At 34.3% G+C, this 24,852-nt stretch overlaps 1 protein-coding gene across 2 annotated transcripts in view; it reads right to left on the bottom strand.

Annotated features, from left to right (window-relative positions):
* PTPRQ (protein tyrosine phosphatase receptor type Q) overlaps positions 1-24,852 on the bottom strand; it is a gene marked incomplete at both ends in the record, with an annotated part of 254,195 nt that overhangs the window by 181,099 nt on the left and 48,244 nt on the right. The window contains 8 exons of one of the 2 annotated variants that reach the window (XM_079775460.1): positions 6,188-6,334; positions 11,722-11,850; positions 13,417-13,666; positions 14,796-14,995; positions 17,624-17,693; positions 20,265-20,491; positions 21,104-21,215; positions 21,561-21,614. In XM_079775460.1, coding sequence (XP_079631586.1) covers positions 6,188-6,334; positions 11,722-11,850; positions 13,417-13,666; positions 14,796-14,995; positions 17,624-17,693; positions 20,265-20,491; positions 21,104-21,215; positions 21,561-21,614 — 1,189 coding nt within the window. Of the gene's footprint in view, positions 1-6,187; positions 6,335-11,721; positions 11,851-13,416; positions 13,667-14,795; positions 14,996-17,623; positions 17,694-20,264; positions 20,492-21,103; positions 21,216-21,560; positions 21,615-24,852 lie in introns of those variants that run through there. The other variant, XM_079775461.1, reaches the window with a different exon arrangement.

The raw sequence follows: 24,852 nt of genomic DNA, 5'->3' as shown, positions 1-24,852 counted from the left end.
TAAATTCAATTAGGCTATCATTTAATTTATTACATAAGATTGTTTGAAGAGTTGATTGATTTTTATCTGCTGATTTTATAAATTAATTACATGAGTCTCAAATTTCAGGCACCCTTTACATATTTCAGTAAAGAAAAACAGGGACAAACTAATTGGTTTAAGACAAAGCACCAAATGCTTAAACAAGTTCTAGGTATAAAGTCACCAAAAGTGACATCGAGGAAACCTCCAGTGCAAAGGAGTAATGGATCAAGGACAAACTGCCCTGGGCTTTTGTCCACATTTTCATATAGCTCAATGTGTGGTTACAAATAGCCAATTCACCCCTCCATCCCCAGTTTCCTTATCTATAAAATTGGTGTAATTATATCATTCCTATTACTATGTATGGTTTCTATAAGGAACAAATGATTCAAGAGAATTTATAAAATGTTGGTTCAAGAAAGAAAAAAATGTCAGAAAAATAATCAGGATGTGGTAACATATTAAATTGATTTTCCTAAGTCGAGGTTTTTCACATTAGTAAAGATTTAGCAAATTTCACTTAGAAGAGAGACACCTTAAAGCCCGGCGGGGGGGGGGGTGTGTGTGTGGAAGGAGGTTATAATATAAATGGAAAATTACTCTGTTCCCTTCACAACTTCCATAAATATTTATAATTAGTGGATAGAATCATGCTTAAATTAATCATGAAAGAAACTGTATGGAGGTTTCATCCAGTAATTAAGAGTGTTTTCTTTATCTCTATGACATAACCATTTAAAAAGCTCTCTAGATATTGTAATAATATAAATATTTCTAAACTTTTTTTTTAATAGTTAATGGCTAGATGGATGAATAAGTCATTCTGGCCAAAGAGCATATTATTTGATTATTGCAGGCAAGATTCTAGTGTCCAGCGAGGGTAAAATCTGTGCTCAAAACTGGGAGATAAACATAACATGGCTATACATCTGTAATTTGCTAATCCTTTGAATCTTCTATTCTAAAAACATGTTGGTATATCTCTAAATAGAAGGATAACTCTTTAGATTGATCCCCCACAGGAGTTCTAATCTCAAGAGAAAGCTGTCCTTTGAAGGATGGAGAAAGAGTTCTAGGATCCCACAATCATTGATTCATTCATTCATCACTCAACAGAGCACTCATATAGTCACACTGCTCTGGGCACCTGGAGACAGAGGGAGAAATAAGATAGATAAAACATTTTGCACAGGTCACCTCTTGTACAGGTTTGATTTCATTAACAGATATTGTCTCCAGAGCTTATGTTTTTATTATCATATTTACCAACACATATTTTTCAAGGGTGGAGAGACTTTCCAATTGACAGTAGTGTGGAAACAACTCGGCCATTTAATTAGCAATGTTCCCATTTCACCTTTCTTCCATATTATATTTTGGCATCCCTATGTAGATACAACCTTGGCCAGTATGGCATAACGTATTCATAGAAGAGATAGGTCATTTTTCTATTTAATTTGAACTCACATAGTGGAATCTCAATTTAAGAAGCCAATTTAATGATTGCATTAATCAGATTAATCAGGCAGCTAAACCCTGCCTCCTAGAAAATAAGTGAAATTTTATGTAACAATTAGTTCCATTTGATGTAACACATTAATGTAGTAGGATACCACAAACTACCCAGTACATAGTTTGCTGTCTCTTAGTTAGCCAACTTAGAATAGTAGCAGATAATTTCTTCATTTTCTAATTTAGAAGATGTTTTAATATAACTTAGTAAGTATTGCCCCATGATACTAATGCCTAAAATTATGATTCAAGTAAAAATTAAATGGTTCTATATTACCTTAAAAATGTACCCCAAACTTGTATAAGAATGACTGTATACCTATCTTTCTTTTTTCTTATAAAAGAAGAAAAATACTAGGGCAGTGGTCGGCAAACTCATTAGTCAACAGAGCCAAATATCAACAGTACAACGATTGAAATTTCTTTTGAGAGCCAAATTTTTTAAACTTAAACTTCTTCTAACACCACTTCTTCAAAATAGACTCGCCCAGACCGTGGTATTTTGTGGAAGAGCCACACTCAAGGGGCCAAAGAGCCGCATGTGGCTCGCGAGCCGCAGTTTGCTGACCACGGAGCTAGGGGATAAAGGAAATGAAGTAGACAGCATTGTATCTTATCTTCAGAAAGATATTTGATCTGTTATACCACAAATTCTTATAGGTAAACCAGAGAAGTGTGGATTAGATCAAGCTCCTTTAATATTGATACCAAATTAACTAAAGAAAATCAAACACACAAGGCAATTAGTTATTGTATTGTCTGCAGGGACTTTATAAAACTCAAGTCAATACATCTATAAATTTTGCTAATAAATGAGAAACAGAGTTGATCTATGGTTGGTAAAAAATATTCCAAATGATCTTAAGTTTTCAAATAAAAAACTATTAGAAAAAACAAAATAGAGACAAATGACACTGGGTAAAGAAAATACATTAAAATAATTTCTACCATTATGGAGCAAATTAAATTTCCATTAGAAATACATTGTGGGGAAAAAAACCTATTGAAAAATAAATGTCACTGGAAATCCTGAAAAACAAAGTTGACAGTCAGTGATTTCCCTACTAAAAATTTTATTACCATTTGCAGAAAGTAGCAAGTTGAAATCACTGAAAACAAAAGTCTTCACTTCTACAGCTATTTATGGGTAAGTAAATATGGCTTCCAATACTTTGCTTTATATGATGTTAAAGTCATTACAAAACATGTGACACTAGTGATACAAAAGTTATTAGGTGATATTGAAGCAACAAAGTTTACTTAAGATTTGTTTTTGTTGTTTTAATCCTTGCCCGACGGTATTTTTTTTTTTTTTTTTTTAGAGAGAGAATACAAGGGAGGGAGAGGGAAAGAGAAACATTGATGTGAAAGAGATACATTGATTGGTTGCCTTCCACATGCCTCCTGACCTGCAACCCAGATACGTGCCCTTGACCAGGAATCAAATCTGCAGTACAGACAGAGGCTATAACCATTTAGCAACACCCGCTAGGGCACTTAAGGTTTTTTCAGCCTTATACAAATAATAAGAAAATGCTGTTGTCTATATTCAAGAGCACCATCTCATTTTGCTGTCTCTTAGTTGGGTAACTCATGACTCATGATTTTGTAGCATTGGAGATTATTAAGTTACCAATTTTTTCCCCAAAATCATCTTTTTCATTCTTATGTAAAAATCTGTTCAGTAAAATATTAAGCAAATATAGGAGTCTTATAAAATATATAGTACCACTGCTATAACAACATGACATTGATTTTTTAAATATATTTTATTGATTTTTTACAGAGAGGAAGGGAGAGGGATAGAGAGTTAGAAGCATCAATGAGAAAGAAACATATATCAGCTGCCTCCTGCACACCTCCTACTGGGGATGTGCCCGCAATCAAGGTACATGCCCTTGACCGGAATCGAACCTGGGACCTTTCAGTCTTTAGGCTGTCGTTCTATCCACTGAGCCAAACCCGTCAGGGCTGATTTTTCTTTGATAATCAAAATATACTGTAGACCATAATATTCTCAGTGTTAATGAAATCAGCCCCATTGCAATGTAATTGCAGATATTATTTTCTGTAAGGGTAAATTCAACATTTTTCTATGAATATCTGGAGATTTGTTAAAGCCCCAGTTGTTTTAAAAATTTGTCCTAATGAACAGACTGAGGAATCTCATAGGGAAGTCTTGGGAGGGTGGTGGGTGGGAAGTTATTAACCAAAGGACTTGCATGCATATATACATAATCCATGGACACAGACAATAGGGTGCTGAAGGCCTGGGGTAGCGGGCAGGAGGCGGGCTAGAAGGGATCAATGGGGGGGAAAAGGGGGCATATGTAATACTTTCAACAATAAAGATTTTTTTTAAAAGTTCATCCTAATGAATTTTTAAATAGACTATAACCTACTTTTAAATAAGGAAAAGAAAATAGAGTAACCTTAATTAAGAAAATAAAGTGAGTAACTTTAAAATCTATTCTCTGTTGTATCAATAAATAAAAAAAATCATATAAAACTGAGAGATCGATTTTAATTGAAAGAATATAGTCCTTATGAGTTATTAGAGTATTCTCATATAGTTTAAAGATTCCTATATTACAAAGTTTAATTAGTGGGACCACGATTCATTAGTGTTGTCAGAAGTAGAAAGCTACATTCACTGCATTAGACAGAGTATTCCAGTGAAGCCCTTCCTAAGGTTGAACTATCCCCAAGAACTCCATGGAGGAAGGCTGGCATGCAGAAGTTAAGAACCATGTCATTCCTGCCCTTACTGGAGTTCACCTGTTGTCAATGGGCCCTCCTGAGATCCAAACGGATGTGGTCTATATGGTGAGTAGCCCAAGAAGATAGTAAGATGAAACTCAGGGTAAACTGCTTGCTACACAGGGCAAAATAGAGTCATCTATTGAAAATAATTTGGTCTGAAAAATAACTCATGTGAAATATATTGAACAATGTCCCTAAAATTATACTTATTATTTTGTGAACAAAAATGCAGAAATAAAAAGGGAAATGAATGTTTACATGATATTCAAAATAAAAAACACGGGATTGTATGTGGCAATATTTTCTATTTCTCTGTTTTTGTCAAATACTGTAGGCCAAGAATGATGACAATAAAACAATCTTAAATTCTGGATTCAGAAGCACCAAAATTGATTTTACTTGAAAGAAGACAAAAGTTTTTAATTTATTTAACTGTATAATATAAGAAGAGAAATTAGCTGGTCAATTAGCTTGGTTGAGAAAATGCTATTACAATCAAACTCAAGCACTCTGGTGTGATGAGGGCCAGGGAGCTCTGCTGTGCTTGACAGCTATCCATAAATCTGTCCCGTTTTCTTGAAAATGCTTAAGAGCAGTTTTTAGGTGGAGAACAGGAAAAATTAAGGTCTAGTGGAGAAGACATATAAAGCCAAAACTCTTCTAATAGAAACACGAAGGAAAAAATTTAATAAAAAAAAATGAGAACATTTTGCTTATGTGTATACATCTCTTTCTTAATCTGTGTATTGAAACCATATATGCATTAGCATTTTCATTTGAAAGTGATATAAAACATAATTTGTATGTTCTTTAAACAATAAAATATCATCGTTTTACTGTTTTTTGAAGGGAAGTACAAAATTCCCTAATGGTTGCTGCCCTCTAATGGTCAAATACTTGAATGGATATATTTCTGATGAATTCATGCCCAATCGTGTGTGTGTGTGTGTGTGTGTGTGTGTGTGTGTGTGTGTGTGTGTGTGTGGTGTATGCATGCCCATGTATGTTCACACATGAATGTATTTAATTTATGTTACTGTATCTTATCTTTCACACAAAGAAAATATGTAAAACTTTAAAAGTGCTAATGTGATTGTGAAAAAATTATTGTATTCTTTTCAGTTATACAATCCCTAAATAGAAATAAAGACATTTAGCAAGTTTGGTGTAGGCCAAAAAAAAATGCTATAAAAGAGTATGGTAAAAATTTTTTAACACTATGTTTCACCTAAAACTGATGTTTACGAGATACAAATAAAAGTGTTTCTTTAGGGGAAATATTGTTTTAATAATTTCAGTATATGCTTGTAAATTAGTATTATGCACCCTCTAGGATTCCCTACTTGCTTAAAATATTTTATTCATTATAAACATATTTGTTATAGGCATTGGAGATATAGATTCCTCTGAACATTAATCTGTGAAGAAATATATTTTCTACATCAAATAATGTGAGTTAAACACTGTTAAATGTATTTGTTTAAGATTTCTTGAGGTTTTGCCAATATTCACTGTGAACCTCTAGCAGGTCTGTTACTGCATGTAGTGTTTCCTAACCTCTTATTATGAAGTAAGCTATTGGTTTAATGTTCTGAGTTATATATGTTTAGAATGTACTAGGTAGTCACCTGATAAGGAAATAACATTAATTAAGTACATATGGGGTGTCCAAAAAATGTATACACACTTTAACAGCTGATAGCTCAATTCTGAAAATGAAATGTATTTTAATAAACACTGATTTTATAATTATTCAAAGTGTGGGTGTACATTTCTTGGGAAACCCTATATAAGCCAAATAGCTTCTAATATAATGTTTAACCAATGCAATAAAATTCACAAGCAGAGCAAAAACATCTAATTAATACACTAAAGGAGGTGTTCTTACCTTCTGGGGGAGTGAATATTGAAATATTTGATTTGGGTCCAATCCCTGCACTGGTTTCTGCAGCAACATATACATCATACATTGTAAATGGTGTTAGGTTAGTGAATGCAAACTTAAGGTCTTTTGTGCTGTTATCCCAAATCCGACCTGAAAAAAAGCAAAAAAAAAAAAAAAATACCTGTGGATTATTTTCTCATCAAACATGTAATCATTCTCACATATAAGGATATAGCCAAGAACAGCATTTAAAGTGCTAACTTGTGCATTGTTTTTTAATACAATTTATTTTTGTTCTTAATCCTCACCAGAGGATTTTTTTCTCCATTGATTTTTTTTTTTAGAGAGAGTGGAAGAGAGGGAGGAAAGGGGGGTGGGGGGAGAGAGAGAGAAAAAAAAACATGATGTGAGAGAGACACATCAATTGGTTGCCTCCCACACGTGCCCCAACTGTGGCATGGATCAAACCTGCAGCCCAGCTACATGTCCTAGACTGGGAATCAAACCCGTGACCTTTCCATGAATGGGCAACACTCTAAGCACTGAGCATACTGGCCAGGGCACTATAACGTTTAAATATATTTTAAATATAGAGCTTAATAGTGCATTGATATCGATTTAATTAAAATAACAAAAATAACATGAAAATCATCCAGTGTTTAAAATGACTTTTATTAAATTATGAAGTCCTGTTCAATTCCCATGTTATTTTTTTATATATTTTAAGGGAACACATTAGAACTACTAGATTTAATAAATGAATTTGGCAACGTAGCAGAATATAAAATTAATAAGAAATCTATGGCATTTTTATACACCAATAATGAACTCTCAGAAAGGGAAAACAAACAAACAACCCCATTTACCATTGCAACAAAAAAAAATTTAGATACTTAGAAATAAACTTAATCAAGGAGGTAAAAGACCTGTATTTGGAAAAAGAAATAGAGGAAGATATATGCAAGTGGAAGAATATACCATGCTCATGGATTGGTAGAATCAACATTATTAAAATGTCAATACTACACAAGGCAATCTACAGATTCAGTGCAATACCTATTAAAATACCAACAGCATATTTCACAGAGCTAGAACAAATTCTCCAAAAATTTATATGGAATCAAAAAAGACTGAATAGTTTCAGCAATCTTGAGAAAGAAAAACAAAGTTGGAAGAATCACAAAACCAGATTTCAAGTTGTACTACAAAGCCATTGTATTTAAAACAACCTGGTACTAGCACAAAAACAGGCAAATAGGCCAATGGAACAGAACAGAGAACCCAGAAATCAACCTAAGTCATTATGCTCATTTAATATTTGACAAAGGAGGCAAGAACATACAATGGAGTCTCTCTTCTCTCTTCAATAAATGGTGTTGGAAAAGTTGGGCAGATACATAAAAAAAAGAAAAGAAATTAGACCACCATACACAAAAATAAACTCAAAATAAATAAAAGACTTAAATGTAAGATGTGAAACCATAAAAATCCTTGAAGAAACCATTGGCAGCAAAATCTCAGACATCTCTCATAGCAATATGTTTACTGATACAGCTCCTAGGACAATGGTAATTAAGGAGAAAATACGCAAATGGGACTACATCAAAATAAAGAGCTTCTGCACAGCAAAAAAAAAAAAAAAAATCAATAAAATAACAAGAGTGCCCACTCCATGGGAGAACATATTTGCCAATGATACATCCAATAAAGGGTTAACCTACAAAACAGGGAACTCATACAACTTAACCAAAGGAAGATAAACAACCCAATTAAAAAATGGGCAAAGGACCTCAATGTCTCCAAAATGGACATGCAGAAGGCCAAAAGGCATATGAAAAAGTGTTCAAAGTCACTGATCATCCCAGAGATGCAAATCAAAATGACAATGAGGTACCACCTGTCAGAATGGCTATCATTAACAAATCAACAAATGACAATTGTTGGCAAGGATGTGGAGAAAAAGGAACCCTCGTGCACTGCTGGTGGAAATGCAAAGTGGTGCAGCCACTGTGGAAAACAGTATGGAGTTTCCTCAAAAAGTTAAAAATGGAACTGCCATTTGACCCAGTGATCCCACTTCTAGGAATATATCCCAAGAAACTAGAAACACCAATCAGAAAGGATATATGCACCCCTATGTTCATAGCAGCACAATTTACAATAGCTAAGATTTGGAAACAACCTAAGTGCCCATCAGCAGATGAGTGGATTAAAAACTATGGTACACCTACACAATGGAATACTATGCGGCTATAAAAAAGAAGGAACTCCTACCATTTGGACCTAGAGAGCATTATGCTAAGCAAAATAAGCCAATCAGAGAAAGATAAGTATCACATGATCTCATTCATATGTGGAATCTAATGACCAACATAAACTGATAAACAAAAATAGACCCAGAGACATAGAAACATTGAACAGACTGTCAAATCTCAGAAGGAAGGCAGGGGAGGGTGGAAAGGGGGAACAGATCAACCAATGAACTCATATGCTTATATGCATAACCCAAGGACACAGACAGTGGGTGGTGAAGAGGGCAATGGGGGGAAAAAAGCGGACATATGTAATATTTTCCACAATAAAGATTTATTTTTAAAAATCAGTGACAACATTTTATATTCAAATTTAGTCAATTAAAATGCTAAATATTCTCATTTTCATCTATAGAAAATTTTATTTAGAAACCATTTCTAATTTAGCTTCTGAGAAAAATTCCTTAAGTAGTCCAGCATCAAAATTCCTTAAGTCCTGAACTTTTTCACTAAATAGTTCTTTCACCTTCTTGCTATAGTTGAAACCTGGCTGTCCCCTCTAAGGGCCACTTCTGTTCCCTTCAGCCTTCCCAATAGTGGTAGTCTATTTTTCCCCAGAGCCCTTATGATATGATTAGCCCTTCAGGTGTGGTAAGTGTTTTCCTTGTTCCTCATTACCCTGTCATAGGCCATTCTAGCTCCCTCCTTATAAAAGCCTACAGTTTTAAATGTGATGTTATAATGACATCCACTGGCCCTCATTGTTGTAGTGATCTTCTAACCCCAGGGCCAGTCACTCTCATTCTGGATGGAGTACCTACTACTTCAATGTCACTTTCTTCAATGCTACCATCTTACTGTGTGGTGATTTCAATATTCCTAGAAATAATCCTTAAACTACCTTGAGCTCTTTTTTTAATAATCTAGTCCTGCACTCTATCTCAGTCACTCTCTCATGGTCGTAACTTGGTTATCGCTATTACCAATAACTGCAAATCCTCCATAATCTCAATTTCATCCAACTCTCTGATCACTCTTTCTTATCTCCTTATTCACTTACTCTAGAACCCTGAAACAACAATTCTTTGAGTCCACTGAGGCCTCCAATCCATTTATCTTACCACCTCTTCTATTTTATTTTGTTTGGTCCTTCACCACTTGATTTCCTCAATGCCATTGTCAATTATAATCACTGCCTGACATAAGTCTTCAATTCCCTTGCCTTTCTCTCATTGAAGGGTGCTGGAGAAAAACACAAACCACTCTGATTGGTATCACTTTATTCATTACCACATCTCAAATGAGAACGTAATGGTGCCTAGCACCTTACTTAATTCCCAGTCCTATCACTCCCTCCGTTCTTCTACATGATTATTTTATACTTTCTATTCCCTCCTCCGAGTTCAAAAGTCTGTCTGCTCCATCATCACTCACAGTTGATAGTCTTGCTTCTCAATCCATTAAAAAATAATTAAATCAATCAGAAAAGATCTGCCACAGACTCCCATCAACAAAATTACCTATTTACCAGCCTCTGTACTCAAATATTCTGCCTTACAGTCTGTCACTATGGACAAACCATCTGTATTCTTATCTCAAACCAATCCCTACATTTAAGCAAAAGATCTCAACTTCTGCCTACACAAAAACATCTTCCCAATAATTCTTGCCTTTCTTATATCATTAAGTTTTTGTTTCTTTCTTCATTCACATCAGACAACAGAGACGAATTATTTGTTCTTTCGGGGGGAAAAAAACTCTGTTAGCTCTGCTTACCCCCACCCCCACGCCCTGTGTCCTTTCATTGCTTCACTTTGCAGCAAAACTCAAGAATTGTCTGTTACCTACTACTACAATGTTCTCCCATTCTCTTGAATCCATCCCAATCAGTCATTTACCCCCACACTTCATCATAACTGTTCTTGCCAAGATTGTTAATGACCTCCATGTTGTTAAATGCAATAGTTACTAAATGCATCTTATCAGTTTTACAGATGAAAGATTACCTTGTCACTGTTTTGCAAAACAATACCAAAACATACAGAAAAGGTATGTCTCTGTATTGTGTTTGTCTCTGTGTTTCAGAAAGAAGAAAGGGTTAGGAGGAGAAGAAAGGACTACCATTTTTTAAAATATGTTTTATTGTTTTTTTACAGAGAGGAAAGGAGAAGGAGAGGGATAGAGAGTTAGAAACATCGATGAGAGAGAAACATCGATTCAGTTGCCTCCTGCACACTTCCTACTGGGGATGTGCCCGCAACCAAGGTACATGCCCTTGACCGGAATCGAACCTGGGACCCTTCAGTCCACAGGCTGACGCTCTATCCACTGAACCAAACTGGTCAGGGCAGGACTACAATTTTTTAAAAAACTGCAAGTATTTCAGGGTTTTAGGAGCATGGGTACTTAGGAATGAAAAATAAAGGTTACTCATATGATTCATGAGATTCATAAAAGTTTCACAATGAATAATTTGGAACTCTATTTTTTTCATTCTTCCAGATAAATAATAATATGTAAGTTTATGTTATTTCATTGTTATTTGAATTTAACTTATCTTGTATAACCATAGATCTCAAATTAGGAAACAATTTTAGATTTTATTTAATTAACTACCAATAATATAGTATTTGAACCCCTCAAAATATCTATGACAAATGGATGCCAAAGTTCTCCTTGTTCACAAAGATGGAGAACTTGACACCTCATAAAGTTGCTCATATTATTTTCAGAGAGCTCTAACTATTAGAAATGGAGTCTTTATTCTAAGCAGAAATCTAAGTTAGTATAATCTAAGACTACTGTTCTTCATAAATATATTCGTAATCAGAATAACTCAAGGTCCTCTTGTTCAAATATGAAGACATATAGGGCATCCCAAAAAAATGTATACACACACTTTGAAAAATTATAAAGGCAGCGTTTATTAAAATACATTTCATTTTCAAAATTGAGCTATCAGCTGTTAAAGTATATATACATTTTTTTTTTGGGGGGGTGTTCTCGGTATATCTCCTCTAACACTTTTCTTCTTAAGGAGTTATCTCTAGTTCAGCTCAGCCTCAACAAATATGGAACATGGATAGTGTTTTGCCATCTTTATACTTATTTATGGTTTTAAGAAAAATTTCAAAGAGCCTCACCTTCCTTATTACTTTTCAATTATTTGCTTCAATTACAGGGTCTTTTTAAAAGGAGTCTGATACTTTTAAAAAATTGATGCCAGTAACATATTTTATATAATTCTTATTCTAAAAAGTAAACACAAAACCAATGAACACTTACCTGATGGCCCATATAATTCAACTTTATAACTAAATTTCCCTGTTACTGTCATTGGTGGATCACATGAAATTGAAAAGGACTTTCCTGTAATGTTGCCTGTTACACAGTTTTGTGGTGGTCCTTCAGGTACTAAAATAATCACAGGGGAAAATGAATAAATAACAGAACAGATATATATTTAAAATTAAAAATTACCTGATTAAATATACATAATAAAATATAAAGTCAAAAACAAAATAAAATATCACAATAACAGCAAAGTGTTTTCTTAACTTAAGAAAAGGAAAAAGGGAACAAATTGAATTTGAATAAGACATGCTGGATCATAAGATCAACTTATTTGCAACAATTACTAGTCTTATTTAATGCTGCAACTAAGTTTCATTTCTTTATAATTCAGTGTAGAGTTACACTGTCCTGAAACATGTATATGTACATATATATTGCATTCAACAGGCCTGTATCTGGCTTGATATACACTCAACTCCTGGTAGATACAAGTAAAAGCGTCAAGGAAATAACAACCTTCAGAATCTATTGGCAATGATCTTTACTTTTTGTATCAATATTTGTACTTGGTTCTGAGAGAATATTTATAGCCTATAGTTAGAATATTCTAATGTAACACTGGTAACATGTAAAATTAATAATGATAATTTAAAATAGTCTATTTTTCATAGATGTTTCTACATTTTACCCTTTCTTTAAATTAAAATGAAACATTTCAAAATTTTTTTTTCAAAACAAATTTTGTGCCTACTAAATCTCACTTTGGGTGACCCTCATGAATTTGTTTTTGTTGTATAAGAAGAAGTAAAGGATATGGAAGAAGAAAATGCTATGATTCAAAGATGGTTATTAAAATTAAAAAAAAAACTTAAACTTACATGTAATGAAATGATAAAAACTAACAGCTATGTTACCAGAAAAGAAAATACTATGCTTTCGTGATATTACTCTACCAGCAATAATTTCCAGTAACTTCAAATATTACCAATCACAACTGAATGTTTGATACTATATATTTAGTATGGAATTATATCAGTATCTACATAAATTTACATATATATATCCATACTACCATAATTAAATAGGTATTTTCAGATCTAGAAATAGTATGTGCTTTTTGAATTTAGTGGTAATAATATCTAATTATACTCATTGAATCCTAACACCACTGCCATAAAAAACATACTATTACAGTCTCCTTTTTTCACATGAGGAAACTGCAGGGCAAATAGGATACTAATATGTATATTTTTAACTACTGTTTTTATTTAATACTGAAATGTTAATTGCATGATATTTATGCCACTGCAGGTGATAGCTTTACATTTGGTGATAGCAATATCAGTGAGAGAAGGGTATAGGTGATTATAGAAGATGCAGAAGGGAAGGGATGATGATGAATAAATGCTGAGATCACAGAATAAAAGGCTGATCTTAGAATCAAGGTCATTAGTTCAAGAATCTTTTCAAATATTTCTGCTTCTACATGCTTATGTTATAAAAGAGAAGTGAAATTGAAGATTCTCCAGGTAAGATTTCTATTGTCTGTCATTAGAGAGGAAAGTATTAAAAGGGAAGAAATATTTTAACAAAAAGATCGGTATCAAAAAAAAAAAAATGAAAGGCCTTTCTGTACGTAATTTAACTTTTTTTCCCACACAAACACGAAATAAATAGAAACCATACCTGATTCTGGTGTTCTGACAATTGTACTATCAATATAACCTGCTTCCGTTGTAACAGCAGAAACTTCAAACAGATATGTTGTATAAGGTCTCAAATGTGTCACTACAAAACTGATAGGTTCTTTCCACACAGAGCTTATCCTGCTCCGTGCCAACGTGTTCGATGAATATGTAGTACGCGTTGGAGGTGTACCTCTACTAAGGGTTGGAGAAGGGCTGGTTGTACTCCATAAAAAAGATTCATTATTCTCCTAGTGAATAAGATAAATATCAATGGAAAAATGTGTTGTCTCTTCACAGACATAAGAAGTTTATTTCTTTTTTCCTTTATACTATAAATATCATCATTAAATTTGTGATATGTGTATGACTGGTTAAGATTTTAACAAATTAGCCTATACAAGTTCTGGGAAAATCTGCTAGATTATACCCTAGAATTATACCCATTTATGCCTACAGTTTTAGAGCATAATATACAGATTGCATTCTTTATACCTTAATCTTTCTTGTGAGTAGGATTGCAAGTGGCTTAAAACAAAGGTAAAACTATAACAAAATCATTAGTAAGAATTTTTGAAATTCAAGTTAAAAGTACAAGAGCCAAAGAGTTGAAATTTTTCCCTGTTTGTGAAATTTCAAATATGTTTCTTTCTTACTGTTACTATAATTTTTTCTCATAAGCACTCAAAATACAAAGCATGTGTTGTGTATGTGAGTGCATGTTCATGTGTGTGTGTGTATGTGTTTGTATATATTAGAATATATCCAAATTCTACAAAGAAGATTTTGAAACTTGTAAAAATTCAAGCATTTAAAACAAAATTTTGTTTGGCTGTTTCTCCATCAATATTATCACAAAGATCAACAAGATTATTTTTAGAAGAGCATTATTACAGTACTTCTAGGGATTTCCCATTGGTGACTAGAATAATAACCAAAGATATTTTTCACCAAAGATATGCACAACAAAAATCTACTTCCACAAACTTAACCTTGACAATGCCCATCCCCTCACTTCCTGTCACATCTTGTTATTAGTGATAGCCTACACTTTCTTACTTCAGAGCTTTATAAAGTATCCTTCACACAAAATGTGTCTCTCAGACAATCTCCACCTATCTTTTCTCCAAGGCCTATCACAAATGCTAGTCCTGTCAGGAGTCTTTCCTGAGCTCCCTAAGCAATTCTGACACTTTACTCTTGAATTCTCAAACCCTTCTCTTATTCTACTTTGAATATAGCCAACTGTGTGTAACATGTTACTATGACCTAATACTATAAGTAATCAAATCGCTATATATAGTATCCAGATGCAGGAAACTTCAAGATATACATTTATTTAAAATTCTTGAGACATAGAAAGTGTTCCATAATACTTACATTACATTCTGGCAATTTCCCAGTCAAAATGTCCTCTACTCTGATTGAGACATCTTTCACCACTATCCCACTTCTTGCATGTTTGACACTAATCTTGAAACTGGTAATTTTGCCATTTGGTTGACGAGGTAAGTACCAAATCAGGTTTACTGCTGAATAGTTAAAGGCCTCAACCGTCAGATTTACCACTTTTCCTGGAGCTGGGGAAGTGAGAGAGATTACAAGAGAGGTAAAAATAATGTTATAAAACTTAGAGTGCCAGTTATATAATTTTGGGATATTACATTTCCCATGTTATATGAAACTAAATATGTAATACATTGGGGAAGGGAGAGTCTACTTGGGTGAGATGTTTTGAAATACATTTAATTAACTTCTTCCTAAAATAAAGAACTAGAAATTAAGCCCATAGTGTTGTGTTTAAGGGGTAGATAAGTTTAACTTCAAGACTATTTGATCAACACATCTATAATAATTAAAGAGTAATATGCTAATTAGACCAGACGTCTTCCAGACGTCATTCCTGACGAAGCTGGGGCGGAGGGAAGCCAGCCCAGGTCCCAGGTGCCTGTGGGCGGCTGGAGGAGGGAAGCCCAGGTCCCAGGTGCCAGAGGGAAGTTGGTGCCGGCAGCCAGGGGAAGGAAGGCCTACTCTTGCACGAATTTTAGTGCATCAGGTCTCTAGTCTAATGATAAACTATTCAAATACATCTGAAAAATTCAATTAATAGTTGTTTGTGAATATACAAAAAAATAACTGAAATATGAATCTCTTCTCAAAACCTTTTGGAATATATAGATTCTCTAGATAATGAAGAAATGGCAAATTAAAACAAATATCCACCAATTATACCACAAAGCATTTCTAGAATGTCTAAATATCTAGTGTCTAACATAAAGTGGATACCACCCAGTTGGTTGTGATTATTACATTTTGAGTTTCACACACCCTCAAAATTAATTTTCATCAGAATTCATGGTACTTTGGTTTCAATTATTCATAATCTGCAATAATAATAATCTGTATATTATTTTAATTGGAATGAGACAAACATAAATGCAGAATGAAAGAAAATTATGCCCATTAATTTCAAGGAAATTTATGCAAGACTGACAAAGTAGAGTAAATAATCAAGATATTTCAGAATATTGAACAAACATGACAAGTCACTATTGAAAGAAATAAAAACAAAATAAGACATTTGGGGTAAAACATTATAAGTGATAGAGTTGCCTAGTATTAAGATACCAAATAATAGAATTTAGGTGCACATTGTAGAAAAGAATGACAAAATATGATTTATAAATGAAAGCCACATAAATTATAAAAAAGTTTGGCCTTGGGAGAGAGGCTGTATGTGAATGATATGACAAACAGTACAAACTAAGAAACTTAAGGACAGCTGCAATGAGGTACCATCTCACACCTGTCAGAATGGCAATCATCAACAAATCACCAAATGACAAGTGCTGGCAAGGATGCGGAGAAAAAGGAACCCTCGTGCACTGCTGGTGGGAATGCAGACTGGTGCAGCCACTGTGGAAAACAGTATGGAGGTTCCTCAAAAAACTAAAAATGAAACTCCCATTTGACCCAGTGATCCCAATTCTAGGAATATATCCCAAGAAACTAGAAACACCAACCAGAAAGGATATATCCACCTTTATGTTCATAGCAGCACAATTTAGCATAGCTAAGATTTGGAAACAGCCTAAGTGCCCATCAGCAGATGAGTGGATTAGAAAACTGTGGTACATCTACACAACGAAATACTATGCTGCAGTAAAAAAGAAGGCATTCTTACCATTTGCAACAGCATGGATAGAAATGGAGAGCATTATGCTAAGCAAAATAAGCCAGACAGAGAAAGATAAATATCACACGATCTCACTCATTTATGGAATATAATGAACAACATAAACTGATGAACAAAAACAGATCCAGAGACAGAGAAACATCGATCAGACCGTCAAACCTCAGAGGGAAGGTAGGAGAGGGTGGGGGTAAGGAGGAGAGATCAACCAAAGGACTTGTATACATGCATATAAGCCTAACCAATGGACACAGACACCAGGGGAGTGAGGGCATGAGTGGGGGTGGGGAGGGACAAAGGGGGGATAAGGACACATATGTAATAATGTAATCAATAAAGAAAAAAATAATAAAAGAAAAAGAGTTTGAAAGCCTGGGGTAGAGAGTATGGGCAGGCTAGAAATGGTCAATAGGGGAGAAAAGGAGATATATATAATAATTTCAACAATAAAGATTTAAAATAAATAAATAAATAAATAAATAAGATTTTTTCCTCACTGCCACTAGAACAATAGAGGTGTGTTTAAATTGGTTTGGTAATGACTACATGTTATGGATAATATTATAACTGTTAAAATCCACATAAAAATTTAATGTCATATAAATGCTTATGGTGATTTTAACAGGAACATGCAGGATATAAATGTGCATAAATGGCACAAGCCTACCTTCATTATATGCAGTTATATAGAAATATATATATATATATATGGGGGGAGGAGACCAGCCAGAAATGTACCAAAATGAGAACAGGATATTTTGTAAAACAGGGCAATGAATAATTTTCATTTCATGCTTTTTTATTTTTGTGGGGTTTTTTTAGTTTCTTAAGATAACACTTGCTTTTATAATCAGAAATGACAATATATACTTTAATGAATAAATTAACTATCTAAGAAGACTCTAAAAGAATTAAATGGTCATGCTATTGAATATTTTATTCATTTTAGCAACAAATTAAGTAACAAAAACTCATAACTAAGTTAATGTAGAAAAAAATGCTTTAGGAAAATTACCACTTTCTGCAGTTTGGAAGAGAAATGGGTCACTAAACACTCCAATGCCAGCACTGTTTTCAGCAGCCACCTAGAGGAGATCAAAATAATTATGTTCAAGGGTTTTGCTCTCTAATTAAAAAATCTGAAATAGTAAAACTTTGACTTGTCTTATTATTTGGCAAATGATAAAGACCCTTTTCCTCTCATCCTTATAATACACCCAAAGTGTAAGGCATATACACAGTTTGTCCATATTTCCATTTCCCCTAAGGATGTTTTTGCAGCATAGTTTGATTCAACAGATTTCTCATATTCTTAATGAAAAAATTAATAATCAAGTTTTATAGCCTATGCTAACAATTACCATTTAAAGTGCAACTTCTATGTACCAGGAAATCTTCAACTTTTATAAATCTCATTTTAGCCACATAATCAAAACATGATGCATTATTGTCAACAATTTATAGATGAGAAAACTAGTTGAGAGAGGTCAGATAACCTGCCTGAAGTCATACAGGAATAAGTAGCAGAACCAAAATCCAGCTAAAATTTGTCTTATTTTTAAAGTTCAACCTCTTTCCACTATAGTCACTCTATGCAAGATCTATAATTATTTCTGTAACAAATACAAGACCATAGCTATGGTATCTGGCTTTAGAGTTTACAATTTAATCAGGGAAATAAACACTCAGGAAAACACTTTTTAAAATAAGCAGATCTTTGCCCTAACTGGTTTGGCTCAGTGGATAGAGTCGGTCTGTGGACTGAAAAGTCCCAGGTTCGATTCCGGTCAAGAGCATGTACCTTGGTTGCAGGCACATTCCCAGTAGGGGGTGTGCAGGAGGCAGCCGATTGATGTTTCTCTCTCTCACCGATGTTTCTAACTCTCTATACCTCTCCCTTCCTCTCTGTAAAAAAGCAATAAAATATATTAAAAAATTAAAATAAAATAAGCAGATCTAATTAATCATTTACACTAAGGATTCTAGAATTTAAGATTCTTCTATTTGACTTGGATAGCTAGTCAAATAGAATAGGCAGAAAAAGTGTCATTAAAAGAGAGCAAGACTCAAGGCCTTCCAAATACCATACCAGAGTCAGACAACCTTGGTTTAAATTGCACCTCTACCAATTCCCAGATAAGTAGATTTGGTCAATTAACTTAACTGTTCTAAGTCACATTTCCCTTTTCTTTAAAATGGCAATAATAATGTATCTATGTCCTAGGATTGTTCTGAAATAGCACATGTGATATACTTAACAGGATTTTTCCATTATCATATAGATTTGATACCTACATTTTGAAGATATCAAATGTAACATGCCAAATACCTTTTGGAATTCTGCAATGGCTAACATTTATCCCCACAGGGTAAAGGACTCAACAATGATTTATAAAGTGTGGGATGAAAAGAATAAGAGAATTCAAAGGAATAAAAATTCAAACTCCATAAAAATAGATCTAAGCAGAGCTAAGTTGGCTAGTAGCTTCTCATATCACATTAAAATATAATCTCTACTTATTACCTTCAACAGGATATTTTCACATAAATTAGTCTGAATATGTGCCTGTTTATAGAAAATATCTGTAGTATGTCATTTTCAGATGTCAGTTAGAAAAAGGTTTCCCATTCTTTAACCCACGTTTCTGCACTAAAATTGCCATTACAAGTTTTTTATTTTTGACCTCCGTATCAGTAAAAGTTTGTTTTTACTTTTCTCATTTGTGAGATCCCCAATTTTGGTATATGCTCTCCAGTTCTTCTTCTTATTATTTTTTTTATTTCACAAATAGGCATAATTCCAGTAGGAAAAACCCTCCAGGCAAAATCTCTCCATCATTTCTAACCATCTAGATTCTAGAAGGTCATCCCAGTTATGTCTGTCTGATCACATATTTATACAGCTCTAACAGATTTTTTCTCAACATTCAATTACCTACAATGATCAAAGAACATTTTGATGTTATGTTGAAAGTACAGAAGAACAAGAAAACATCTGTACTCTTTACCACCTCCCTAGAAATATCACAGATATCTCTTAATTGTAAACATTTTCATACGGCCTAACTAATTTAGGATAGTTTTTCATAGGTTATTTTTTTATTTCATTTTCAAATAAGATGTTAAATGTTGCATATTAAATGTTGTAAAGGATTAAACATTTTTATTAGCACAAATACACAGTAAATTATCAGGAAATATCGGTGAATGGAGCTGATCTGAATTCATGGTTCTTTGAAAAACTGGCTCATTAGTTACTCCCATTACATTATCCAAATTTTCAATAACAGACATACAAATACAACAGGATTCAGAGAAAAATAACAAAGCTAACTTTGATTTTAATTAAAAAGTAGAACATTTTCACTTATAAACCCTAAATTATTTAATTTAAACTTGATTTATTCTTTGAAAAAGTCATTAAGCTAATGCTTTTAAAAATAGATAAATTACATAAATGCACATAAAAATGAAAGAGGATTATAACATTTGTTTGTTTTAAAAGCCCTGATGGGCACTGAGGTCATGATTCAAATGATCATTCCTCAGGCACTTCTGTGCAGCTGTAAAGGCTTGACCAGATGGGAAAAGCTCCTTCACCTTTAAAATAGAGGGAATATTTTAATACTAAGTAATTGTTAAAAAAAAATTATTACCTTGATTTCATATGTTGTTCCAGGATTAAGATTAGTAAGAAGAACTTCCAGACTGTCTGGCTTTGCTCTAACTTGTGTATATGCTGTTTGCATCCATGGACAAACTTCCTTATACTTCACAACATAAGAGGTAATCCTTCCATTTGGATTAGGGGGTGTATTCCAAGAGAGAAGAATCCCAGCAGAACCGACTCTTTCTCCTGCTAGGAAGACTGGAGGCCCTGGTTCTATTAAAACAAAACCATGTTAACTTATTGTATGCTCACAATCATAGGGAAGAAAAGTATTTGCAAATGTACACTTGTGAAGACGAACGGTCTCTTAAATGTGAATGTATCCTCCCTAGAACCAAGAGAAAAATAAAAAGATTAAGTGTTTTGGGAAACACCAAAAACATGCTTTTGTAAGAATGTAAAACATGGAATGCTACTAAATACTACATGCCAAATATACGTTTGATGCCAGATTATTTTCAAAAGAAACTTACTTGTGCCAGTCTTACACACAAAACTAAGAAAACAAGAAATAGTCTTACAAGCTGAATAATTCTTTCTTAGCAAGGACAGTGAGTTTATTTTCAGGCTCTCCATTATTTAAATATTACCAGTAACAGTCTCTGATCCATTTCATGAACAGGTATAGAATAGTTACCTTTAGTCTTGGAAAGAAAAGGACACGAAAGAACCAGTAAAATGAAGGTTCTAAACAGATGACTTTCTTAGTGTTTGCAGTTTGCTTTCATTACCAAACTGCTTTCGTGCATATAATGCCCACATTGCTAATACAAGTGTTTCCATCCAATAGATTTATACTGGCTCCAAATAGAAGCACATACTCACGCGTTACATTCGTTGTCACTGTTCTACTAACAGGTGAGCCGTATGTTGTAGCAGAAATTGAAGAGATAGTTACATCGTACCTAGTGCCAGGAACAGCATTGGAAACATCAACCTAGAACACCAAAAACAAACAATTGCAATAAAACTCTTCCTGGAAAGCGAGAAAGCTAAAAATGAATCTATCCCAGTCAGAAAAACAAAGCAACTTTGCTGTATAACTCTGCACTGTTCAAAATACCACAAGTTTCACAGTATTGTAAAATATAAGCGTGTTCTATCACATAACTATTCACACACACACACACAAAAAAAAAACTTACAGAACCTACGGCATTACAGAACACCAAATCTGCATTTCCACCTATGCTAGTTCATTGTCACAAGAAACAACTATTTAAGAGTCATAAACCTATAGCCCACGGCTTAGCCCTCGTTTTTATGAGTGTGTACGAAATACCTGTGTCTCTGTAGTTCCAACAAAAACTAAAAAAAATAGGATGAGAATATCCATCGTTATTACATTTTTCAGGCAGTGGAATCACATTGATGGCTCTAGAGAGAAATGTTGCCTGCATTAATGATTTAAAGGCAGATCCTCCTGGCAAGTACACAATTAATGAGCCTGGATTACTCAATAGCTCTGCCCTTTCTTTGTTAAACTATTCATGAACCCTTGGATGGATGGCTGTAGGTTCAGGGTAGACTTTAAAAAAAAAAGGGGGGGGGGTATAGACGTTGCTAAGGTAACAGTCCACTGATGCTGAAACTTACACTCCTCAATTCGGCAACAGTGTTTCTGTCTCCAACTTGTGCTTTTTGAAAACTCTCAAAGGAGGACGTTTTCATGCTGAATGAGTTTCATAAAGAACTTTCCTATCAGGACCAAATATAAATACAAGTTGGGCTCGGCAAGTGTGATCATGAAAACTATACCTGATACTCTCCGCCTCCAAGATCTGTGATGGTAACAAAGCCACTGTCAGGAACCAGATCCACACGAAACCCTTCGGCGCGGCCGGAGGGCAGGCTCCAGCGCAGAGAAAAGGAACGTGCGGAGATATTGAAGGCTTTAAGTTTCTCGGGCTTTTCCGGCTCTGATATTGAAAAATTAGAGTTTTCAAATGGTTATTCACCGAAAGCTTCCAAGAAAATAAAAATGAAAATCGATAGGCTAAGGGTCAAGTTTCAAACTAATCACATTGTTGGAAAGCGTGGAGTCCTTTAAATTATGTCTAGCCATACGGAGGTGTTAGGCATGGATATCAAACCTTTAACAATAACTAATTTTTAAGTATAATGATCAGAAATAGCATATCGACTTAGGTTATCTGTCTCTGGGATTTTTTTTTTTTTTTTTTTTTTTACTTACTAAAATCTGTTGGTGGACGAGATTGTTTTTTAAAGCTTGGCTGTAATAGAAAAATTGAATCATTTTATAGCAAAGTAAGTACAAACTATCCAATTATCTGGATATTTACCAAATAGAAGACAATTGGAAAAAATGTATAACCAAAACCTGGCAAATTTTTTAAAGGTTACAAATTCTGATATTTAGTTAGGTGTTTCTTTTTAAAGGAAAGCTAAGTTTTCAGATGGGAGAGGAAATATGATAGTTTTTAACCTAGTCTAACTGTCCTAGCTATTTCAACCATAATTTTCTATCTTTGTTTCCTCTGTTTTCAAAATTTTTCTTATGCTGCTTGTACCTCCTTGAAGGGAGTTTGGGACATTAAGTTCTGCTGATTGGTTGCCAATGACTCATTTTTTCATTCCGCTTTATCTTTAGTGAAATTTCAGACAAACATTATATGGGAGGGAGAGAATTTATGAGGACGAGCATGTGAAAAACATACCCAATACACATCCAATTTAACACTGTTTCCAGAAGAAAGGAGTCTGGGATTAATAATTGAATTCCACTTACCATTTTAAAGCCCTCCCCCCTCCAAGACCATTTGAATGAATATAATTTTTAAATGTACTTTGCCTTACAAAACTGATCATGGCACATTGCATAAAACAGAAATCTTAACAAGTCAATTTCTCTTTTGGGGGGAGGTGGGAGGGAGATACTTTTAGAATTATTTTTTATTCCCTTTGAAAGTTCCTTTAATGTTTATAATGCTTCCCTAGTACCTTAAACTGATATAAATTACGGTAATTAACTTGCACCACGACATTTTCAAAGATACATTCTCTCGGCATCTCCAAATTGCCCACAGAGTGAGCACTACAGTTTTATAAGAATGCTTTAGAAATATTGTAGTCCTGGCCTGTGTGGCTCAGTTGGTTGGAGTGTCGTCCCTTGCACCAAAAGGTGGTGGGTTTTATTCCGGGTCAGGGCATTGGGTTTGATCCCAATTAGGGCATGAGCTGGAAGCAATAGATCGATTTCTCCCTCTCCTCTCCTCTCCTCTCCTCTCCTCTCCTCTCCTCTCCTCTCCTCTCCTCTCTCTCTCTCTCTCTCCAATAAAAAAAAAATAGAATTATTATAAGCCCAAGGTAAAAAATCAAGGAAATACCCAGTTTGAGATGGCTACAATTCCTTTGTTGTTCATAGCTGCTGGCATTTTCCCTGGATGATTGTGCACACAGACCTATGCCCTTGGTATTCTTTTAGTCAGCCCACATTAAAATAGACAAAAAGTCTAACATGACAAAAATCCAATTAACTACTACCAACACTTTACTGATTTATATGAGGGCTAATACTATTGCTTCAAGGGTCCTGGAAAATAGCTAATATCCCTGAAGTCTTAGGGAAGAATCTAGAAAACGACCTCAGCAATCTGATTTGGTGTTTTGGTGTTTTGGAAGAAAAAGGACGATAGGAGAAGTGAAGGTCTGCTTACTGAGATAGTGGTGAGATAGGATGTGGTTTCCTAGACTGAGGTTTAAGATTACACACTGAAGAACTCTTGGCTCCGGATGAAGCGCGTCTCACCAAGAGGAGGAAGAATATATTTGTCTGGAAATTTGCCAATCTGATCAGGAGGGAAGGTCTGAAAACATCAAGACAATTTGGTAAAGACCTTTCAAAGCAGAGTGGGTAGAAGCCTGGGAGATGGGCAGAATTTAGAGTACCTGAGGAAAGGCAGCCTGCGTGTCTGGGATCACATATGAAAGAGAGACCGTCTGGTGAACATGCAGGCCATAAAAAAGATTCTAGATTTTTCCCTAAATACAATGACAATTCATTTAAGATTTTAAGCGGGAAAGCAATTTGATTTGGTGGTTTTTGTTTTTTTAATTTTAAACCATTACTCTGGAACGGTATGATTTGGAGAAAGGTAAAAATAGCAGTGAGAAGCAGGTTAGTGGGATACTGTTAAGCCTGGGCAAAGAGAAGAGAGGCCTGCCCTCTCATAACAGGTGGTGGAGGCAGAGCAATGCTGAGTCACGTGGAAGAGTGCAGCTCGTTGCGTATGAGCTGGAAGAGTCAGTTAATTGAAAGTAGACCCCAGAATAAATACATGATTTGCACTCCATGGAATTTAATCCCTCAAAAGGTAGGAAAATATGAAACAGAAAATATTACTCTTAACCTAATTGTTACTAAACAATAAAAACTAGAGGTGGATATGTTTGTTTTAAGAGAACAAAAAATCACAATATGTTCAATTTAATTTGGGCTAGCAAAAGGAATTCTAGGCTTTAATTGGATATTTTTTGTAGACCATAGTCTCACAAAAGTTAATCTTCAGAACCCTAAGTCTTTAAAACTTAACAGATGCCCCGTGATCAAAACA

This window comes from Cnephaeus nilssonii, assembly GCF_951640355.1.
Source record: "Cnephaeus nilssonii genome assembly, chromosome: 6".
Taxonomy (NCBI): domain Eukaryota; kingdom Metazoa; phylum Chordata; class Mammalia; order Chiroptera; family Vespertilionidae; genus Cnephaeus; species Cnephaeus nilssonii.
This window is presented reverse-complemented; position numbering and strand designations above follow the sequence as displayed.